The sequence below is a fragment of the Geotrypetes seraphini genome, chromosome 2 (genome assembly GCF_902459505.1).
Source record: "Geotrypetes seraphini chromosome 2, aGeoSer1.1, whole genome shotgun sequence".
In the NCBI taxonomy this organism is placed as follows: Eukaryota; Metazoa; Chordata; class Amphibia; order Gymnophiona; family Dermophiidae; genus Geotrypetes; species Geotrypetes seraphini.
The window spans coordinates 474,876,078-474,896,244 of NC_047085.1; the positions used below are offsets into that span (position 1 = coordinate 474,876,078).

General features: G+C 42.2%; 1 protein-coding gene across 6 annotated transcripts in view; it reads right to left on the reverse strand.

Annotated features, from left to right (window-relative positions):
- The window catches only part of LOC117354345 (sodium channel protein type 5 subunit alpha-like), an 839,094-nt gene that overhangs the window by 26,555 nt on the left and 792,372 nt on the right, over positions 1–20,167 (reverse strand). For all 6 annotated transcript variants that reach the window (XM_033931713.1, XM_033931710.1, XM_033931711.1 and 3 more), the window contains one exon: positions 7,144–7,419. In XM_033931713.1, the coding sequence (XP_033787604.1) occupies positions 7,144–7,419 (276 nt within the window). The remainder of the gene's footprint in view (positions 1–7,143; positions 7,420–20,167) is intronic.

A 20,167-nucleotide genomic window follows, 5' to 3' on the forward strand; every position in this document is an offset into this window, starting at 1 on the left:
AGGGGTCCTAATATGAACAATTAATTCTTTATGAATGAAATTATGCGTGAGTGAGATTGGTGACAGCAAGGAAATAATGTGAAAAAAAACCAAATATGTGATCCAAGTGAAGCAATAATGAGTAAATATATGAAATGTGACTGCAAAGAGATAAAGTGAAAGGAATTGGAAGGATACAATGTGTGATCCAAGTGATCTGTAATACAAGCCAATAATGTGCAAAATTCTCAAAAGTATAACGTGAGCATACATGAAAACAATCATGTGAACATAATGGTAAAGTGAGTGGTAAGGTAGGTGAGATATACATAAAAGATTACCATAGGGCATGAAATAAGTAAGATAAATCATTTAGATAAAAAAGGATAAGCGTGAAATAAGAGAGTAGAAAGATTTGAAAGCAAAAATTCATACCTATAATGTAATGCTTTCCATTTAATTGGTGTAAGTCCTCACACCCAAAGTTAGGCAAGGGAATTTATACTAAGTAATAATAATAATAATAATAACAGCTTATATACCGCAATACCGTGAAGTTCTATGCGGTTTACAAAGATTAAGCAAAGGTACAAATTGATTGACTTTAAGAGGGGAGGAAGAAAGAGGGTTAATAGGACAGGAAATCCATTTTTGAGGAGAGAGTGATCAATAGAACAAGTACTATTACTACTGCTACAATCGTTCCTATAGTGCTACACAGCAATTCAGATACTTTCTCTGTCCCTGGTAGGCTCACAATAAGTTTTTGTACTCGGGGCAGGAGGGTTAGGCGGCTTGCGCAGGGTCACAGGGAGCTGCAGTGCTTGAATTCTGATTCTTATATTCTTTAGATGGATTGGAACGTGTGTCTCCTGGTTGTTAGGGTCTGTTCCATCAGGTGTTGTGTCGACAGTGCTCCATGAAATGCTGTACTCTGTATGATTCTGTTCACAAAAAAAAAAGACTAAAAGCTGACTTCTCTCCTGCAGAATCACACAGAGAACAGCATCTCATGGAGCCAGGGTGAGGCAACACCAGATGGAACAGATCCTAACAACTTGGACACACTTTCCAATCCATCTGAAGAATATGAGAATCGGAATTCAAATAGATAAGGTGATCAGGGAATCCAGCAGAGTCTAGAGAATGACACATAGTAACATAGTAACATAGTAACATAGTAGATGACGGCAGATAAAGACCCGAATGGTCCATCCAGTCTGCCCAACCTGATTCAATTTAAATTTTTTTTTTTTTTTTCTTCTTAGCTATTTCTGGGCGAGAATCCAAAGCTTTACCCGGTACTGTGCTTGAGTTCCAACTGCCAAAATCTCTGTTAAGACTTACTCCAGCCCATCCTCCTCCAAACGGCCATGCACAGACACAGACCGTACAAGTCTGCCCAGTAACTGGCCTAGTTCAATCTTTAATATTATTTTCTGATTCTAAATCTTCTGTGTTCATCACAAAATTCATCACCGTTCCCGTCCCAGTGGATAACCGCGGGAAATCATCTTCATGTCATTCTTTAAGGAAAGAGGGAAGAATCAAAGTATGAATGGCCACAACCACTGACCCGCAAGCTTTGCTTTGAAGAATGCTGGTGTAGAAGGACAGAGGATGAAATAGACACTAGAAAATGACATGGGTTTATTTCCCGCGGTTATCCGCGGGGACGGGGACAGTGATGAATTTTGTCACCGTGTCATTCTCTACAGCAGACTCCCTGCAGGCAAAATCCCACTGACCACACCAATGGAAGCGCTAATCAAATAGGGATAGTAAAACCTCTCCAGCTACCAATTATCACTGCAGGAGATCTCTGCACTGTCTTCCGTGGAGAGGATGCGGTATATAAACTTAAGGTTTAGTTTAATTTAGAGGACTCTCGTTCTGTCCAGCTAGCAAACTGGATGAAATTCAACTATACTCAAATCCAGAATAATTCTTCAGAAAACTCCGCTTGAAAATACATTTCAACAATAGACTCCCAACAGACTGCAATACGATTTAAACAAAAGAAAACATATTTTACTCCATGCATGGACAAAACAAAGAATTAGACAATTGCGAGAATTTCAGACATAGGGTGAAATCACAACTTTCCAGCAAACAAAAGAAAATTCTATACAACCCTTCTCCATCAGAATGAGCTGCCATTAAAAAAGTTTGCAAAATAATAAAAACATTGTCATCAAACCTGTAGACAAAGGAGGTTCTTGTAGTGATCATGAACACACAGAAATACATTCAAGAAGGTCACAGACAACACATACTATAAGAAACTGACTGAAGAACCCAAACAAAATTATACAGAACAGTTGAAAAACCTTATCAAAACACTTCCAAAGCAAGTATACCTGAGGGTTAGCTAACTTCTGCTAAAGTAACTGTGTAAGTACCATTTTGTGACCATCATTGGAAAAAAGCTTTACCTTGAATACTTTTTGTGGCTGGAAATAGTTCCTGAAATAAATGTTTTGTTGGCATTTTGTATCACCCAAGTGAGAAAAATATGTGGTTGGAGTTTACAAACAATGGCCTGGACATTATTGGGTGAGAAAAGTGTGGAGTTATTAATAACATAAGAATTGCCATACAGAATGAAGCAGCATTGTGACAGGGTAAAGTTCCTGTCACTCGCCAGAGGAGGGAGCCTGAGCAGTAAAAAGAAGGAGCTAATCTGCATAACACCCTGTAAAGGCTGCTGGGAGCTGTCCACTCACCCTGAGGGAACAATGGTGCTGAAAAGGACAGGTCCAGAGCAGAAAGCTAGGAAGAAAAGAAGCTTTTTTGGGAGCCAGGTTATTCTGGATGGGAGGAATGCTGGTCTCTGCCCTAACTCTCAGTAAGTCTGCTATACTGATCTCTCTGGTAGATCTTGAGAGTGACCAGCAGAGAGTGGTATGGTGAGTGTGAGTGACCAGAGGTGTGAGTGATGGGGCTCTCTTCATAGAGAGCAGCTGAGGGAAAGGAAGTGAATCTCAGGAAGAGCTCTCAGAAAGGAAATGGCTGGGAGATCGGAAGAGTCCTTATGGTGTGCATCTGTGATAAGATGTCTGAGGGACTGGGAGAGTCCTCAGTATGTGTGTCCAGGAAAAGATGCCTGGAAGGAGGAGTAGCTGGAGGGCCCAGTAGAGCCTGGAGTCCAGGGAGGGGCTCAGGTTTGATGGCTGACAGAAGGACCAGTGAAGTTTCTAGGATCCATGGGGATCCAACAGACCGGGGAGCATAGGGACTGGCAGTGGACCCACATTGAAAAATCAAGATCCAAGTCTGAGGGGGTCTAGCAAGTGATCAGCGGAGGGACCAGCGGAGAGACCGGTAATGGCACCAGAATCTTCCAGAGGAGCCCTGGGAAGCAGCCTGACAGACCTGGGAGATCAAGGACCAAAGGTCTGGCGAGCAACCACCAGTTGCAACCAGCAGAGAGACGGGTAATGGCACTGGAAGCAGCTGGAAGACCTGGAGGGCCAATGAAGGGTCGGGAGAGGACACAGAGAAGACCATGGAGTCCAGCGAGAACCCGGAGATGACCAGGAGGAGCCTGGAGAGATCTGGTCAGGAGTTTTAAGAGTGTGTGGATTAAGTGTGCTGTTGTGTTTATTCCAGCAGAAGCACCTGGGGAGCAGAGATATGAGATGGGTGTTGACCGCTCAGCCCAATCACATGATGCCAAACATCAAGCCCAGTATCCTATTTCCAACAATGGCCAACTCAGGTCCCATTCAGTTTTCCAGCTCTGCTGATCTTGGTCCTGACCCCAAATAACAATTCTGAAAATACTTTTAGTAATTTACCTGATATTCACCAGGCAAACAAGGGTTGCACACATGAAAGTACAAAGCACCAATACAAAGAAGCAAATTCTATAAGAGGCACCTAAATAACTAGGTGAGAGACCACAAATTAAAGCTGAACCAAGACAAAACCAAATTCCTACTTCTAGAAAAAACAAAAAACCCCACCATAACAAACCTAGAATTAAATTCAATCTTATATCCCTTACAACGCAACCTACAATTGATGGGAATAATGATAGCCAAGGGCTGCACCATGCAACTGCAAATCAGTAAAATGGTCCAGAAGGCATTCACAACCGAATCCGAAAATACTTCAACAAAGAACAATTCAGACTTATGGTCCAAGCGCTAATCATCAAGTTTATCAAGTTTATTCAAGTTTTTGATTAAACGCTTATTCAAAATGCAAAGCGATTTACAAAATATTAAAAAATAACATATAGACAAATAAATATTTTGACAAACTGAACATACTTGGCCAAGATAACAAATCTACTAGGGATCAGACAAGTAAGACGTACATGACTAATAACAAATACATACTGGGTAGGTGGAACTGTAGAGCCCCTAGGAACAAATAGGAAGGGGGGGGGGAGAAATATAATCCTGGGACTCCTGGACTACTGTAACATCCTATACCTGTCATGCCCCACCTACCCTCTAAAACAATTACAAACAGTGCAAACTACAGCTTTCAGACTGATATAGCTGAAAAAATACGATCACATTATCACTGCTTTCCGAGACTCACACTGGCTCCCAATGCAAGCACGCATACAATACAAATTCTACTGCACCCTATTCAGAGCCCTAAATGGAACTGGACAACCACCTAATCAGAAAAAAACACATCAAGTCCAAGGAGAATACAGGATCTCTTCACCCACCCCCCAGTAAAAGGCATACAAAGCAAAAAATTATATGATGAACTACTAGCCACCAGAGCAGCGAAAATAGACCGCCACCTCTCCAAGCTACTGACCAAGACGACCAACTACAAAACATTCAGGAAAGAACTGAAAACTAAGCTTTTTCAAAAAACTCATCAAATGACCTAACTAACCCTTATAAACCCTTCCCCAGATCCCATCGCTCATACTATCAATTCTTCTAAGCTCATTCTAAGCTGTTCAACTTTGTAAGCTCCCTGGGAATGCCCTGACCAACTCTTTTTGTAAACCGCCTAGAACTGAAAGATATTGGCAGGATAGAAAACAGTAATGTAATGTCTACAGTTAATTAGTAGGCGCCTATCTTAATTAGTAAATTGGCTTAAATTATGAGGTTTAACAAGCTCATAATTTAAAAATGTTTTTTTTTAATTGGGTGATAGGTGCCTATCTTAGGTACGATTCTACAAAAGATAGGCGCCTATCACATGGCGTCTAACACCAAAGTTTTTGGCAGAGGAGGACTTAGGCACTGCTAGTCGTGATTCTCTGAAGGACTTAGGCTCCTATAATGTAGGCATCCATTCTAGAACCATAAGCATTTAAATTATCAACAGGGTCAAAACAGCAACATGGCAACATAAATGTGCTGAAACATACACATTCTTGCCAGCCATTTTAGAAACAGCCAGGTTATTATTTTCCCAAAGCTATCAGAGAGCCTAATATTCCTTGTCAATATCGTTTCTGGGGGGGTGGGGGGCAGAAGAGGGGAAAGAACACTGATCGATTAAAGAGGAGGTCACCCCTAATCCCTCTAGAGGAGCGCTACACAAAAAATGAAAAGCTTTCTAAAGCATAGACAACCTTGGGAGCAGATGTAAATTCAGATATTGATGTTGTCCCATCCTAGTTCCACCCAAAACATGCCTTGATCATGCCTCCATGCCAGATGCATGTTTTTGCATTTTATACGTGTTTATCCAGGCTTTTAAAAATTGGGATTTAGGCAGGTTTGCAACACGCATGTCTAAATTTCACATGTAAACTTCACATGTAAATTTCACATGTAAACTAAATGCCATTTAGGAAAATTCTATAAAGTGTGCTAAAGTTATGTACAGTAATTTACAGAATAGGCACACTACATGTGTGAATGATGTCACAAATTGGCATTTATGACTCTAGTCACATGGGGCTAGATTCAGTAAATGGTGCTCAAAAATCAGGCCCCCCCCCAAAAAAAATCAATGTTCAGTTCTAAAATCTATAATAGCCACTCAAAGATGAATACCTTTTGTAGCATTACATGCCAACGCCCAAAATGCCAGGACTTATGTGCTGCTGAAACTAGGTATAATTCCCAGTGCCCAGTTTGGGCATATATCGCTGATATTCTACAACTCTGAGAGCAGACTTTAGGAATGCCCCTAACACATCCATGCACCTCCCATAGCCCTGCCCTCTTTTGGGCTACACACTATGGGACTTGGGTGCACATTGTTATAGAATAACATAGCACGATGTACACCCCAAATTCAATTGGGTGGCAATTAGTGTGAATTACATTACATTAGGGACTTCTATTCCGCCTATACCTTGCAGTTCAAGGCGGATTACAAAAGAGCTAACTGGACATTTCCAGTGAAGTTACAATAGTTTTTTTTTTGGGGGGGGGGGTTGTTTTTTTTTTTTGTTACAAGGGAGGAGAGGTACCTGGATTAATTCAGGAAGAACTTGCAAATTGGATATTAAATTGACTGTACGTTACTGTGTGATATAACAAATAGATTACAGTTAGAGTACAAATTAGCACCCATGTATTGGTACTAATTGCCTTGTTACCAATTTAGTTGGGAAGACGGTGCATAACAGCAAACGGACTGTACCAGTGGGCTTAGCTTGGGTGTGTGATGAGTGTTCCATCTACCTGTGAACCTTATAGAATAGTATCAAATGTGCACACTACAAGACCCACTTAGGTGTGCCAGCTTATGCCTGCCATTTCAGGTTCAGTAGGTGGGTCCCAGCAGATTTCTAAGTTATGTGCAGTCACACTAACAACTCTTTGAGAAAGGTGGCATAGAGCCATGGGATTTCACTTGTGCTGTACGACCTATAATTACATTACATTACATTACAGATTTCTATTCCGCCATTACCTTTCGGTTCAAAGCGGATTACAAAAAGAGTTATGGAAGAAGGGTTACAACGTTAGATCAGAGAAGGTTTCCAAGAGAGGGAAAAGTAGGATCTGGGGTTAGGGAGGGGATGGTAAGAGGGGGGGTTAAGCTTTATCATGGTATTAAGCTTTATTAAGGGATTTTTTGAAGAGTATAGTTTTTATTTCCTTTCTGAACATCTTGTAGTCTGGGGTGGTTGTCTATCTTCGCTGCCTGAGTGGCCATACACTATAAACACTTCAGAAAACCTCTCTGTTAAAATGAAAAAGTATGTTCCTTACAACTTACCACTTGCAAAAGGGCAAGATATCCAGCACCAACATTATCAAAGTTGACCTTAACTTTTGTCCAGTAGAATTCTGTTTGATTCCTTGCCTCACATTCTGATTTGTTGTTGATCACATCCTGTGGGAATGCCTCTTTCGTTGTGAGGTTGACACATTTTCCAAATTTGCCTGCAAATAAGGTCACTCCCATGATGCTAAAAATGAGCCAGAAAATGAGGCAGACCAGAAGCACATTCATGATGGAAGGGATAGCACCGATCAGGGCATTTACCACCACCTTAGACAAATAAACGGAAAGAAAAATACAGTTAGTAGATGTTCACCAACAGGACCAGCTCACCAAAGAGGAGGAAAAGATTTGTGTCATTTCTATACCTCAGAGAATGCTGTGAAATACAAAGTTATTTGGTAACTAGATTTATGTCTCAATGATGTCACCACTTGTCTGATATCAACTAGACCAGGGGTGGGCAACCTGCGGCTTGTCATTGAATTTTATGCAGCCTGCGAGACTATGGAAAGTATGCAAAGAAAATGTCATTAACCAGAGTTTTGGTGATTTTAAATCTGCAAATATTTTTATAATAGATGCTCTAGTAGTTTTTTCCTTCATTTTTGGTTAAATTTGAACTTATTTATTTATCAGAGAAAATTTATGGAGTTCTGTTCATTTTCGGTTCTGACATTATGTAACGTTGTGGCCGACTAGGGATAGTACTGATATTCATGTGGCCCTCTGTATATAAAGGCTGCCCACCCCTGCGCTAGACTGATCTCAAACTCACAGAATATTACAAACAGTTTTTCAAGTTCAAGCAGACAACTGTGCCACAAACTTCTTTAAAACAAACAGTTTTCTGAGTTCAAGCAGACAACTGTGCCACAAAACTCTTTAAAATGAAAGATTAGGTTCTTACCCGGATAATCTTCTTTCCGTTAATACACAAAGGAGTCTGTACATTAGGCTGTACGTTAGGTGATCAATCTGTGCTCATTAACTACTTGCAGAATAATGTCAATCACATCTTTCAGCTCCTTCTCCTCCACCAGTGGAGTATAGCACCATCTTCAGTTTGTACCAAAGAAATTGATCTCCACTGTAACAGAAGAAAAGAGGAGGGGCACAGGGAACTTCTCTGAAGATCACATACTTTTAATATGCCTGATGGTTGATTGGGTCATCCCTGCTGTGAGGTCGTCTAGAAGCAGAGAGATCTTGGATTCATTACAGGAAGAATTGTTCTTGCAATTAGTAATGGAACCCAAGCAGGATAGATTTATTCTGGACTTGATGCTTATGAACAGGGAAAGCGTTTCTGAGACTACGGTGGGTGATCATTTGTCATCTAGTGATCACAGAATGGTGAGGTTCAAAATTAAAATGAGGGATGAGAGGATTTAATCAAATCTGAAGGTTCTAAACTTCAAAAGAACTAACTTTGTCAAGATGGGGGAATGCCTCAAGAAAGAGTTAGTTGGATGGAAACAGCTGAATGAAGTAGAAAAGCAGTGAGTGAAACTGAAAGGAGATATTCTGAAGGCAACAAATCTTTATGTTGAAAAGTACAAAAAGGTAAAAGGAAAAGAAGGCCACTTTGGTTCTCAAATGCAGTAGCTGAAAAGGTGAGAGAATAAAGGTTAGCCTTTGTAAATTACAAGACGTCGCAGAAATAGAAAGACAGACACAAATATGTGGAAAACTACGAGAAGCAAAGATGCAAATGGAAGACAGCCGATATGGTAAAATTGGGGGACAAAATGTTTTTAAATATTAAGTGATAGGATGAAGTGTCAAAATGGCATAATGAGGCTCAAGGGTGAAGGGGACCAATTTGCAGAAACCAATAAGGATAAGGCTGAACTGCTGTTCTGTGTTCACGGATAAGAGACCGGGGTTAGGACCATAGAAAATGAACACAAATGGGAATAGATGTGTAGTAGATTTGGAAAAATTATCAAGACTGTGTTTGTGAAAAGCTAGCTAAATTAAAAATAGACAAAGCAATGGGGCCTGATGGGATACATCCCAGGGTACTCAAGGAACTCAGAGAAGTTCTGGCAGCTCCGTTGTCCCATCTTTTCAATGCTTCCTTAGAGTATGGTGTGGACCCAGAGGGCTGGAGAAGGGTGGATGTGGTCCCTTTGCACAAAAGTGGAAGTTGGAGGTTGGGAATTACAGAACAGCAAACCAAACCAAAAGGAAAGACCAAAGGTCCAACTGTCTGCAGTAAAAAACAATCCAGAGAAAACAAACCAAAAACTGCAGACTTTGTACACGATGCAGGCAGACTTTATTATGACAAGTAAATCTTTGATTAAAAACCTTTTACCAGGCAAGGGACCCAACACGGTCCGTGTTTCGTAAAATCTTCATCAGGGGTCCATTTTAGATAAAAGGGAAAGATATCAAAAGAATAGCCTTGGACAAATAGCGGCTTCCGTTGCTGCTGGGAACAGACTCTGTTCGGGGAGCCGGGAAGAGAGGAGACGCGACCGAGAGCAGGGGGCGAGAGCCGTTCCTCCGTCCCCAGCAGCAACGGAAGCCGCTATTTGTCCAAGGCTATTCTTTTGATATCTTTCCCTTTTATCTAAAATGGACCCCTGATGAAGATTGTACGAAACACGGACCATGTTGGGTCCCTTGCCTGGTAAAAGGTTTTTAATCAAAGATTTACTTGTCATAATAAAGTCTGCCTGCATCGTGTACAAAGTCTGCAGTTTTTGGTTTGTTTTCTCTGGTTGGGAATTACAGGCCAGTTAGTAGTGAGTAAACTAATAGAAACACTTCTACTGCTTAAGCAGAACTCGGTAGTGAGTAAACTAATGGAAACACTTCTTAAGCATAAGATAGTGAAATTTCTAGAATCGAATGGAATGCAGGACCCGAGGCAGCATGGTTTTATGAGAGGCAGGTCTTGTCAAATGAATCTGATTCATTTCTTTGGGTATCTAAACAGTTGGATATGGGAGGGGCCCTAGATGTCTAAACTGGGTGTCTAAACAGTTAGATATGGGAGGGGTGCTAGATGTGGTGTACTTGGACTTTAGCAAAGCTTTCAACACAGTGCCACATAGGAGATTGATAAATAAACCGAATGCATACGGTATGGACCCTAAAGTGACAAACTGGATTAAAAGCTGGTTAAGTGGAAGCAGACAAAAGGGTAGTGGTAAATGGAGTTTGCTTGGAGAAAAAGGATGTTGTTAGTGGAATGCCACAAGGATCTGTCCTTGAGCCAGCTCTATGTAACATATTTATGAGTGATATTGTGGAAGGTCTGTCTGGTAAAGTCTGTCTTTTTGTCAATGATACCAAGCTCTGTAATAGGGTAGACATCCTGGAGAGTGTGTGTAACATGAGGAGGGATCTGGCGAAGCTTGAAGAATGTTCAAGCAATTGGCAACTAAGATTTAATGCTAAAATTTGCAGGGTCATGCACTTGGGCTGCAAAAATCCAGGAGAACGTTATAGTATAGGAGGTGAGGAGTTTCTATGCACAGAAGAGCGGGACTTGGGGGTGATTGCATCTGATGATCTCAAGGTAGCAAAACAGGTAGAAAAAGCAATGGTCAAAGCCAGGAAGATGCTTGAGTGCATGAGAGGAATAGCCAGACATAGTTTTTGCCAACTTCAGAGAGCCTTCCACAGAGACTCCTATTGCTCAGTGACTAGCATGGTGATGTTCAAATGCACAGGAAAAAAAGATGATCTGAGCATTTGTGCTGCCCATGATCATGTACTGTGAAGTGGAAGGTTACTGGGGCTCCAACTTTAACTCCCTGAACACATCTGTAATAGCATGTGAGATGGTAGCTGACTCAAAAAACTGCTGCACTGATAGAGTCTCCCTGGTCGAGTGCAACTATCGCCTCTTGACTCCAGGTTCCTGACAAGGAACCAGAATCCTCCAGAAAAGCAGCTGAGCCCTGGGGCACTAAAGACATGACCTCCAATCCTCCCAGTCCTGTTCCACTTGATCACTTTGACTGGGAGCTGGCTTTCTCTGTGGTGGGGAGACCTCCAAAGGAGGGATCTTTCCCTGTTCCAAAGCCGGCATGTCCCCAGGCAGTGCAGTGCACCCCAGAATCATCAAATAAGCTTTCACAAACTCTGGGATAAAACCTTGAACAGGTGGCCCCAAAGAACCCTGCAGGAACACAGACTGGCTTCTTTTGGGCTTTACAGCATCCACACACTTGCAGCGTCCACACACTTGCATTTCTCACCATAACTGTTTTTAAATTAAATTAAATTTATTTCTTATAAACCGCTATACCGTGAGGTTCAAAGCGGTTTACAATAAAGATACATTAAAGATACAATAAAATAAAATAAATAAAGATAGGTACTTGGAAGTTCTCCAACTGTCCCGAAGGCTCACAATCTGTTTGTGGTCTCCAGAAGGGATTTTCTCCTCACCACTCAGACCCCCTGCAGTTCCCCAGTCCTAGAGGACTCCATGGAGGCTGAGCCCGTGGCTCCTGCCTCTCCCATGTGTGCCCCAAGGCATACGGTAAACAGGCAGTAAACAGAAGCTCCTCGGCCAGCCATCCAGTGCAAAACTGGCATGATATAGGGGCAGAGAAGCCTGAGAAGTCCATCTCAAATTATTTTGAGCCAAATCGAGGGGTTTTGAGGCAGATGGAACCTTTAGAAAAGATGACTGTTTATAATCCAAGATGGCCACCGCCAGCGAATTTGCACCAAAAAGAGCTCTTGAGGCCTCCTCTGAAGTTCAAAAAATGCAGGGAAAGCAGTTGCGGAGAAGGGGAACCCTTGCTCTAGCCCCAGAAACCCTTAAATGGAACTTTTTTTCTAACACATGCCCACCCCCTCGTTTTTTCCCATAGGAAATAAAGGGCTGTATTCACTGTGCTTTGATTGTGCCTGTCTGTGTCAGCTTTGCTCAGCCTGACTACATGGAGAGAACGTTCTGCCTCAAATCCTTAATGGAATGAATCCACAACTAGAGATCTTCGGGCTGCCAGTCAGATAGATACCAATTGAGGACTCCACCTCCCATAGATCCTCACAGCGTGATGGGGGTGGGGGAGATTAAAACACAGAAGGCTCCCTGAACCCCAAATGGAATGACACAGGGGGCCCCACAGCCTGCACTTAAATCTCTAATAAATCAGAATGCAAACTGGCTTCCAGGGGAAAGGATCCCAAGCCTCGAAAAAATCCAAAGCAGGCTGGTTCGGGTATACCTGGGGTTGCGCTACAAGTTGTAGTCCGCACTTGCAGAGTCTACATCCTCCCCCAGGCAGTAGCCCCCCCCCAAAAACGAAGAAAATACTGAAAAATTATAAAAACCAAACATATGAACATAAGAATAGCCTTATTGGGTCAGATCAATGGTTCATCTAGCCCAGTAGCCCGTTCTCATGGTGGCCAATCCAGGTCACTAGTACCTGGCCAAAACCCAAAGAGTGGCAACATTCCATGCTACCGATCCAGGGCTTTCCCCCATGTCTGTCTCAATAACAGACTATGGACTTTTCCTCCCAGAAATGGTCCAAACCTTTCTTAAATCCAGCTATGCTATCCACACTACCACAACCTCTGGCAACGCGTTCCAGAGCTTAACTGTTCTCTGAGTGAAAAAATATTTCCTCCTATTGGTTTAAAAATATTTCCCTGTAACTTCACTGAGTGTCCCCTAGTCTTTGTAATTTTTGAGAGTGAAAAATCGATTCACTTGTACCCATTCCACTCCACTCAGGATTTTGTAGACTTCAATCATATCTCACCTCAGACATCTCTTTTCCAAGCTGAAAAGCCCTAACCTTTTTTGTCTTTCCTCATATGAGAGGAGTTCCATCCCCTTTATCATCTTGGTCATTCTTCTTTGACCTTTTCTAATGCCATTATATCTTTCTTGAAATAAGGAGACCAGAATTGAACGGAATACTCCAGATGAGGTCACACCATAGAACGATACAAAAGCATTATAACATTCTTAGTCTTGTTAACCATCTCTTTTTTAATAATTCCTAACATCTTGTTTGCTTTTTTGGCTGCCAATGCACATTGGACAGAAGGTTTCATCGTATTGTCTACCATGACACCCAGATATTTTTCTTGGGCGCTAACCCCCAAGGTGGACCCTAGCATCAAATAACTGTGCTTTGGGTTATTCTTCCTAATGTGCATCACTTTGCATTTGTCCACGTTAAATTTCATCTGCCACTTGGACGCCCAGTCTTCCAATTTCCTAAGGTCTGCCTGCAATTTTTCACAATCTGCATGTGTTTTAACAACTTTGAACAGTTTAGTGCCATCTACAAATTTAACCACCTCACTCATTGCTCCAATTTCCAGATCATTTATAAATAAGTTGAATAACAGTGGCACTCCACTGTTCCTGGTGAAGGAGGAGGAGCTGAAAGCTGTGATTGGCATCCATCTGCAGCAGTTCGGGAGCATGGATTGATTACCTAATGTACTGACCAATCTACAGACTCTTGTATTTATGTAACAGAATTACAGCTGTTGCCTTATGTGGTAAGTGCTGTGCAAGGATGTACAAAGCAGCTGTGAAATTTCCACCCAGTCCTGACAGATATCACTGCAAACTGTGGCATTTTTTAAGAGAAACATCATATAAAGTTTTGCAGCGAGCAGTGTCAAAACTGGTATTTCTCCAACCATGAAGCATAGTGTAACTCTCCTGCTTTGTTTCCTCAGAAAATATTCTCATGCGCTCATACTAATCAATTGGGCTTTGCTTCCCAGATGCTTAAAACTAACTTTTAGGCCCTAAATACTCTGAGCTGGCCTAGATTAGGCTTCAGGGATGAAAAATAGCCATTACAAGGTAAAAATAGAGTTAACCTGCAAAACCAGCCAATCCACGGAAAGCAAATTTATTTTTATTTTTTTTGCCACAGGAAAGTATGCACAAACCTTGATAATACGCAAATTTTTGGCAGCATAGCAGCATTTCGGAGGTGTGTTTGGAAAATGTGCATGTATCAGTGGCATGTCACTAACCTGTATACTTTATGCCAGAGTTTAACACTGGTTCCATTTAACCTATTTATGCTATATGATTGTTCTGCCCTTGTTCTACACGCGTGTCTGCACTTGGCCCTTGGCTACATAGCAAAATGTTTCATTGTACTGTAGGAACAGCGTCAGCATCATTCCTGCATCTGTGCTATTTGAATGTTCTCCCTTGCTGTCTACTATGGTTATTGTTTGTATTGTATTCACATTTATCACATTTTCATTATATGATTGTTCTATAGTTCTATTCAATGTACATATTTATGACACCTTTTCATGTTAATTCCATTTAAAAGTTTACCTTGTTGATTATATATTTCACCATTTTACTATTGTTATGGTCTCAACAATATTGTACTTTTTATGTTAAATTGTACCTGCTGTACACTGCCTTGGGGTGAATCTCTTCACAAAGCCAGTTCATAAAGCCCAATAAATAAACACCTGTACGTGAATGCAGACTTTTAGCCACATAACAAGCCAATATTCCAACACGGCGGCCCTGATTCTATACACTACTACTACATTTATTTATAAAGCACTACCAGAGGCACATAACGCTGTACAACAAACATGCATGAGGCGGTCCCTGCTCGAAGAGCTTACAATCTAATGAAGACAGACGTAGGACAAAAGTGACTTATACATGTTACTTCTATATGACACTCTTGAGCATGATTGTGAATCATCCACTAGGTGCCATTTACAGAATCATACTTAGTAGCGCCTATGCGGTTTTAAGCACTGGTAGGTGTTAAAAGCTTAAGCGCACTGCCATTTAGGCCAGGGTTTTCTTGGCTTAAATGAGTGTGCCAGTTAGGTGTCTACTGGCACCTGAGTCAAACCATGCCCAAAATCTACCCCAAATTCATTCCAAATCCACCCCTAACCACGCCTACTTGCTGGTAGGCACCTTGGTGTAGACGCCTACCTAGAAGTGGCCTACAGGTTAATTAATTTTTTAGACTAGGTTTTTGTTTTTAATGGTAATTTCAATTATTAGCGCAGATTAAGCCAATTAAAAAATTAAGTTACCAAATATACTCAAATATTAACCGAAACTTTTGGACCAAAAAATAGTCCAAAAATGGGGGTCTCAGTTTATATTAGTTTTCACCCTCCACCGCTGCAGCAACCCCTCTGAATAGGCAGACCTTTGCTGCTGTAATCATCAAATGCCCGCACCCCACGGCCATGCCCCCACTGGAACGTCACCTAGTGCTCCCTCACTCCCTCCCAAGCACTCCCCATCCATGCCCCAACCCCCACCAGAACATAAGCTACTGCTCCCTCCCAAGCCAGAGGAACACCCACACCCCCTGTTCTGAGCACTACTGTAATATCAGCTTGTGCTCCTTTTCTCCCTAGCAAGTGAGACTAACATCCCCTAGGCCTACCGCGATCTCCTGGTGGTCTAGCGGCAAGTTGGGGCAGGAGCGATTCCCACTCACTCCTGCCCATTCTTCCTTCACAATAAAAATGGCCACCAGGATTTCCAGCAGCCTCGCTCCTGCCCCAACATGCCGCTAGACCACCAGGAGATCACGGTAGGCCTGGGGAGATGTATGTCTCGCTTGATAGGGAGGGAAGGAGCGCTAACTGACGTTCTGGTGGTGCAGGTATGGGTATTCTTCTGGCTTGGGAGGGAGCAGTAGCTGATGTTCTTGGGGGGGGGGTTGGGTGCGGGTGGGGATCAGGAGTTACTCTTGCTTAAGAATGAAGGAGGAATAATTAGCTGATGTTCTGGTGAGGGTTGGGGCATAGGCGGTGGTGCAGGCATTACTCTTGCTTGGGAGGTAGAGAAGGAGCCCTAGCTAACATTCCAGTGGGGTGCAGGTGGGGTTGCAGACACGGGTGTTTTGCTTGGGTGGGAGGAAGGGAGGGAGCACTAGCTGACAATCCAGTGGCTTGAAGCGGCGGTGGAGGGGTAAGACTTCTAGGAGGGAGGGTCATAGGGCATCACAAGGGAGGAATGGTAGAATATAAATCCTCGGTTTATATTCGAGTTACCATTTTCTTCCTAAAAAGCAGGGCAAAAAAAATGGTACCTCGGTTTATATTTGAATAGGTTTATATTCGAGTATATACGGTAGGTGGCTAGATCTGCTAGGTGCGCCAATCTAGGCACCAAACTATAGGCGTCATTTATAGAATCAGGGTCAGAATGCATGAGTACCTCGCAACTGAAATTCATCTGGGTTTGTGCAGGCTGACAAGTATGAATGTACCATTAGGGTTGCCAGATTTTTCAGTCAGAAAATCCAGACCACAAGACCCTCCCCCCCCCACTGCCTACTGTTGTCGGGCAGGAGGACATCCGCGCATGTGCGGATGTCACGCGATCAAATCACACACCATCTGCACATGCACAGTTGCCCTCCTGCCCGACACTGATTTCTTCAAAGCTTTTCAAAACCCGGACATGTCCGGGGAAATCCAGACGTCTGGAAACTCTATGTACCATGGTAGTTATTGACAATTTACCGTTGGGTCTCAACCCAGTCCTCAGGAAACACCTTATCAGTCACATGTGCATGAGATCTATTTGCACTGCTGCCTCTACTGTGTACAAATCGATCACAGCTATAGCCACTGTAGATATCCTGGAAACCCAATCAGCTAGGTGTTCCTGAGGATTGGACTGAGAATCCCTGATCTACACTCATTCACAGTTTCCTGACCTGGCAATTGCCACACTATAGGACAGGGGTGTCCAACCTGGGCCAGCAAACAAACAGTAAACACCCGGGGGTAGCAGAGGAAAACACTGCATCGCACTTGACCGCGGCCGCACAAAATACTTCATGGGGCCGCAGGTTGGACACCCCTGCTATAGGACATATTTTTGGTCCTTGGTTTAGTTTTTCGGGTTTTGCCATGTCTGGTCATATAGAAGCGACGTTTCAGCCATCCTGCTGTGGCTTTCATCAGGGTAATCTGTGAGGTCTGAAATGTGTCTTTGTATATACTGGATTCTCAAACCTGATTGGTTGGAGCTTGAGAAGACTGAGGCAGGAAAGTCCGTTGGTCGCCAATTTGAGTTTTGGTGGGAAAATCTGTTTGACACAAATTTGAATTTTTGGTGAGAAAATCAGTTGGTCTCATTTTCCCATAGAGCATACATTTGGTCCTTTGTGAAATTAGCCCCCTGTTGCTTAAAATTGTTGAAGCAATGAAAACTCAAATCAGCATAAAATTAAGAGTTATCTAGGCTATAATTACTCAGGTCCATTTTAGGCAGCAATGGTCACTGTGTTGTTTAAATACCAGCCACCCTCCACTGTCTCAAATCTCAAACGCTATGTGCTTTGTCCTATATCTGACCGTGCCATGTTTTCTCATCAAATGCTCTTCCACATTCTGTCATACTGTTTGTCCAACACTATACTATACATCATATTTACTCTACTATGTTGGCCATACTATATCTACCATGCTACGATCTCTCATTCCATGTTTGACGCTCCATGTCTTCCATGCTGTTTCGTCGTGCACACTGACCTTACCATTTTTGCTGAGTCGTGTCATACTGTGTTAAGCCATGCTTTGCAATTATTTTGTTTGCTGGGCTATGTTTTGACATAGTATGCTCACCATGCTATATCTCATCATACCATGCTTTACCATGCTTTGTTAATTATTGTATGTTTTGCTATCTCTGTCAGAGAATGTTTGCCATGCTATCTTCTACCATACTATGGCTGAGAGGGTGGCACAGGGATTAAAGTTACAGTCCTCAACACCCTGAGGTTGAGGATTCAAACCCACACTGCTCCCTGTGACCCTAGACAGGTCACTTGGTCCCCAGGTATATTAGACAGATTGTGAGGCCGACAGGAAAAATACTTAAATACCTGAATAAATCTATGTAAACCGATCTGAGCTCCTCTGGGAGAATGGTATAGAAAACTGAATGAATAAATAAATAACAATATTTTATAAAAATACATATAATCAGCAGTGGCATATACTGTAGATAGGTATGTAGATATAGTCATCATCAGCGGTAAAGACCCTCCTCTTCAACTAAAATTAGAACCGCAATCTTCCCCTCACCCCCCTAAACTCCCCCTCCCTTATCCATTCTGATCCCCTACTTAAATTGCTGTATAGTCCATTCTTAACCTGTACTTAAATTGCCGTATAGTCCTTGTACTTAAACTTTGTATTGTCCAAATGTACTCTACTGTGAATGTTTACTTGTAGGCCGTTCTGAGCTAATGGGAGGACGGGATGATAACAGAATAGTTTTTTTCGTTTGACATTTTTAGATGATGGGTTTGTGAATAGTGAGTGGGTTCTCCTGTGTCTGGTTGAAGAGGATTGAGTTAGTCGGTTATTCCAGTAGGTTAATAGCCTTGAAAAGTAGGCCGTTAATAGCCTTGAAAAGTAGGCAATAGAATTTGAAGTATACTCTTGCTTGTATTGGAAGCCATTGTGAGTCATGGTAACCCTGTGTGATATGGTCATATTTTTTTAGTGAGTAGACGAGTCTCAGAGCTGTATTTTGTATTGTTTGTAATTGTTTTATCATGGTCGCTGGGCATGGGATGTATAGTATGTTGCAGTAGTCTGTTAGTCCAAGGATAAGAGATTGTATCTAAAGTAGGAATTGTTTCCTGTCGAAGAATTTTCGGATTTATCTTAGATTTCTCATGGTCACGAACGATGCTTTTATTACTTTGTTGATTTGTGGTTGCATGGTACAGCCTCTGTCAATTATTACTCCCAGAAGTTTTAGTGTAGGTTGAATTGGGTATGAGATCGAGTTTATTACTAGATTTGTTAAGATTGGAGTTTTGTTGTTTTCTAGGAGGATGAAGTTTGTTTTGTCAGGGTTAAGTTTTAATTTGTGCTCTGTCATCCATGTTGCTACCGTTTCAAGTGTTCTGTGTATTGTGCTTGTCATGGTGGCTTCTGGTGATTAAAGGGGAGGAGAATAGTGATGTCATCTGCTAGCTATATGAAGTTATGCCATGTTTGTCTAGGTAGGAACTGAGGGAGGCTATGTATATATTGAATAGTGTGGGTGATAAGGGTGATCCTTGGGGAACTCCGCAGGGGTTGGACCATGGTTCTGATTTTTCTTGCATTGTTTTAACCCTGTAGGTTCTGGATTGTAGGAAGCCTTTGAACCATGCAAGTACTTTGCCTGAGATTCCTATGGAGTCTAGAGTTTGTAGAAGAATGTCGTGATCTACCAGTCGAAGGCAGCAGAGAGGTCTAGTTGTATGAGCAAGATTTTCATGCCTGTAAAGAGGTATTGTCTTGCAGTGTCTATTAATGTTCCTAGTAGGGTCTCCGTGCTGTAGTTGGCTCTGAAGCCCGACTGTGTGGGGTGGAGTAGGTTGTGTTTATCTAGGTATGAGGTTAAAGTTTTGGCTACGAGGCCTTCCATCAGTTTGACGTACAGTAGGATTGAGGCTATGGGTCTGTAGTTGGATGGTTGGCCCATCATTTTTTTAATGCAGATTTTTGAGAATCTAGCCCTCAGACAGCTGTTACCTACTAAGATCTCACAGCTGAAATCCCTCATAATGCCCTTTTACTGTTGTCAGAATGTATTCTGAAATGCAGCAGAGGACACAAATATAACAGCTTGTTTACTGGATATCACCACCAATGGTATAACTACTGATGATGTGTACGGTATTGATTTGTGAGAAGCAAGAATTATGGCAATATATGTAATGAAGATGCTCTTTGGTTTTCGTGAAAAACAAATCCTATGAAGACTCCGCATTTAGAAGCTAGAGGTGAAAATGTAACCTCCAACAGAGAAGTAAATCAATGCAACTGGCTGCCCGAGGGAATGACAGAAGGAAACAGAGCATATGAGGTTGGACAAATGTCTACAGAGGAAGGGCAGAAAGGTCACACAGCCTAATATCCATCTGGCAAAATGCCTAGAAGGAAACAACTAGCTTCGGGCGCCTGAGGATTCCTGCCATCGGTGGTGCTTCCTGCCCTAAAGTCCTTAATTATAATTTTGTATGCCAGATATGTATCTCAT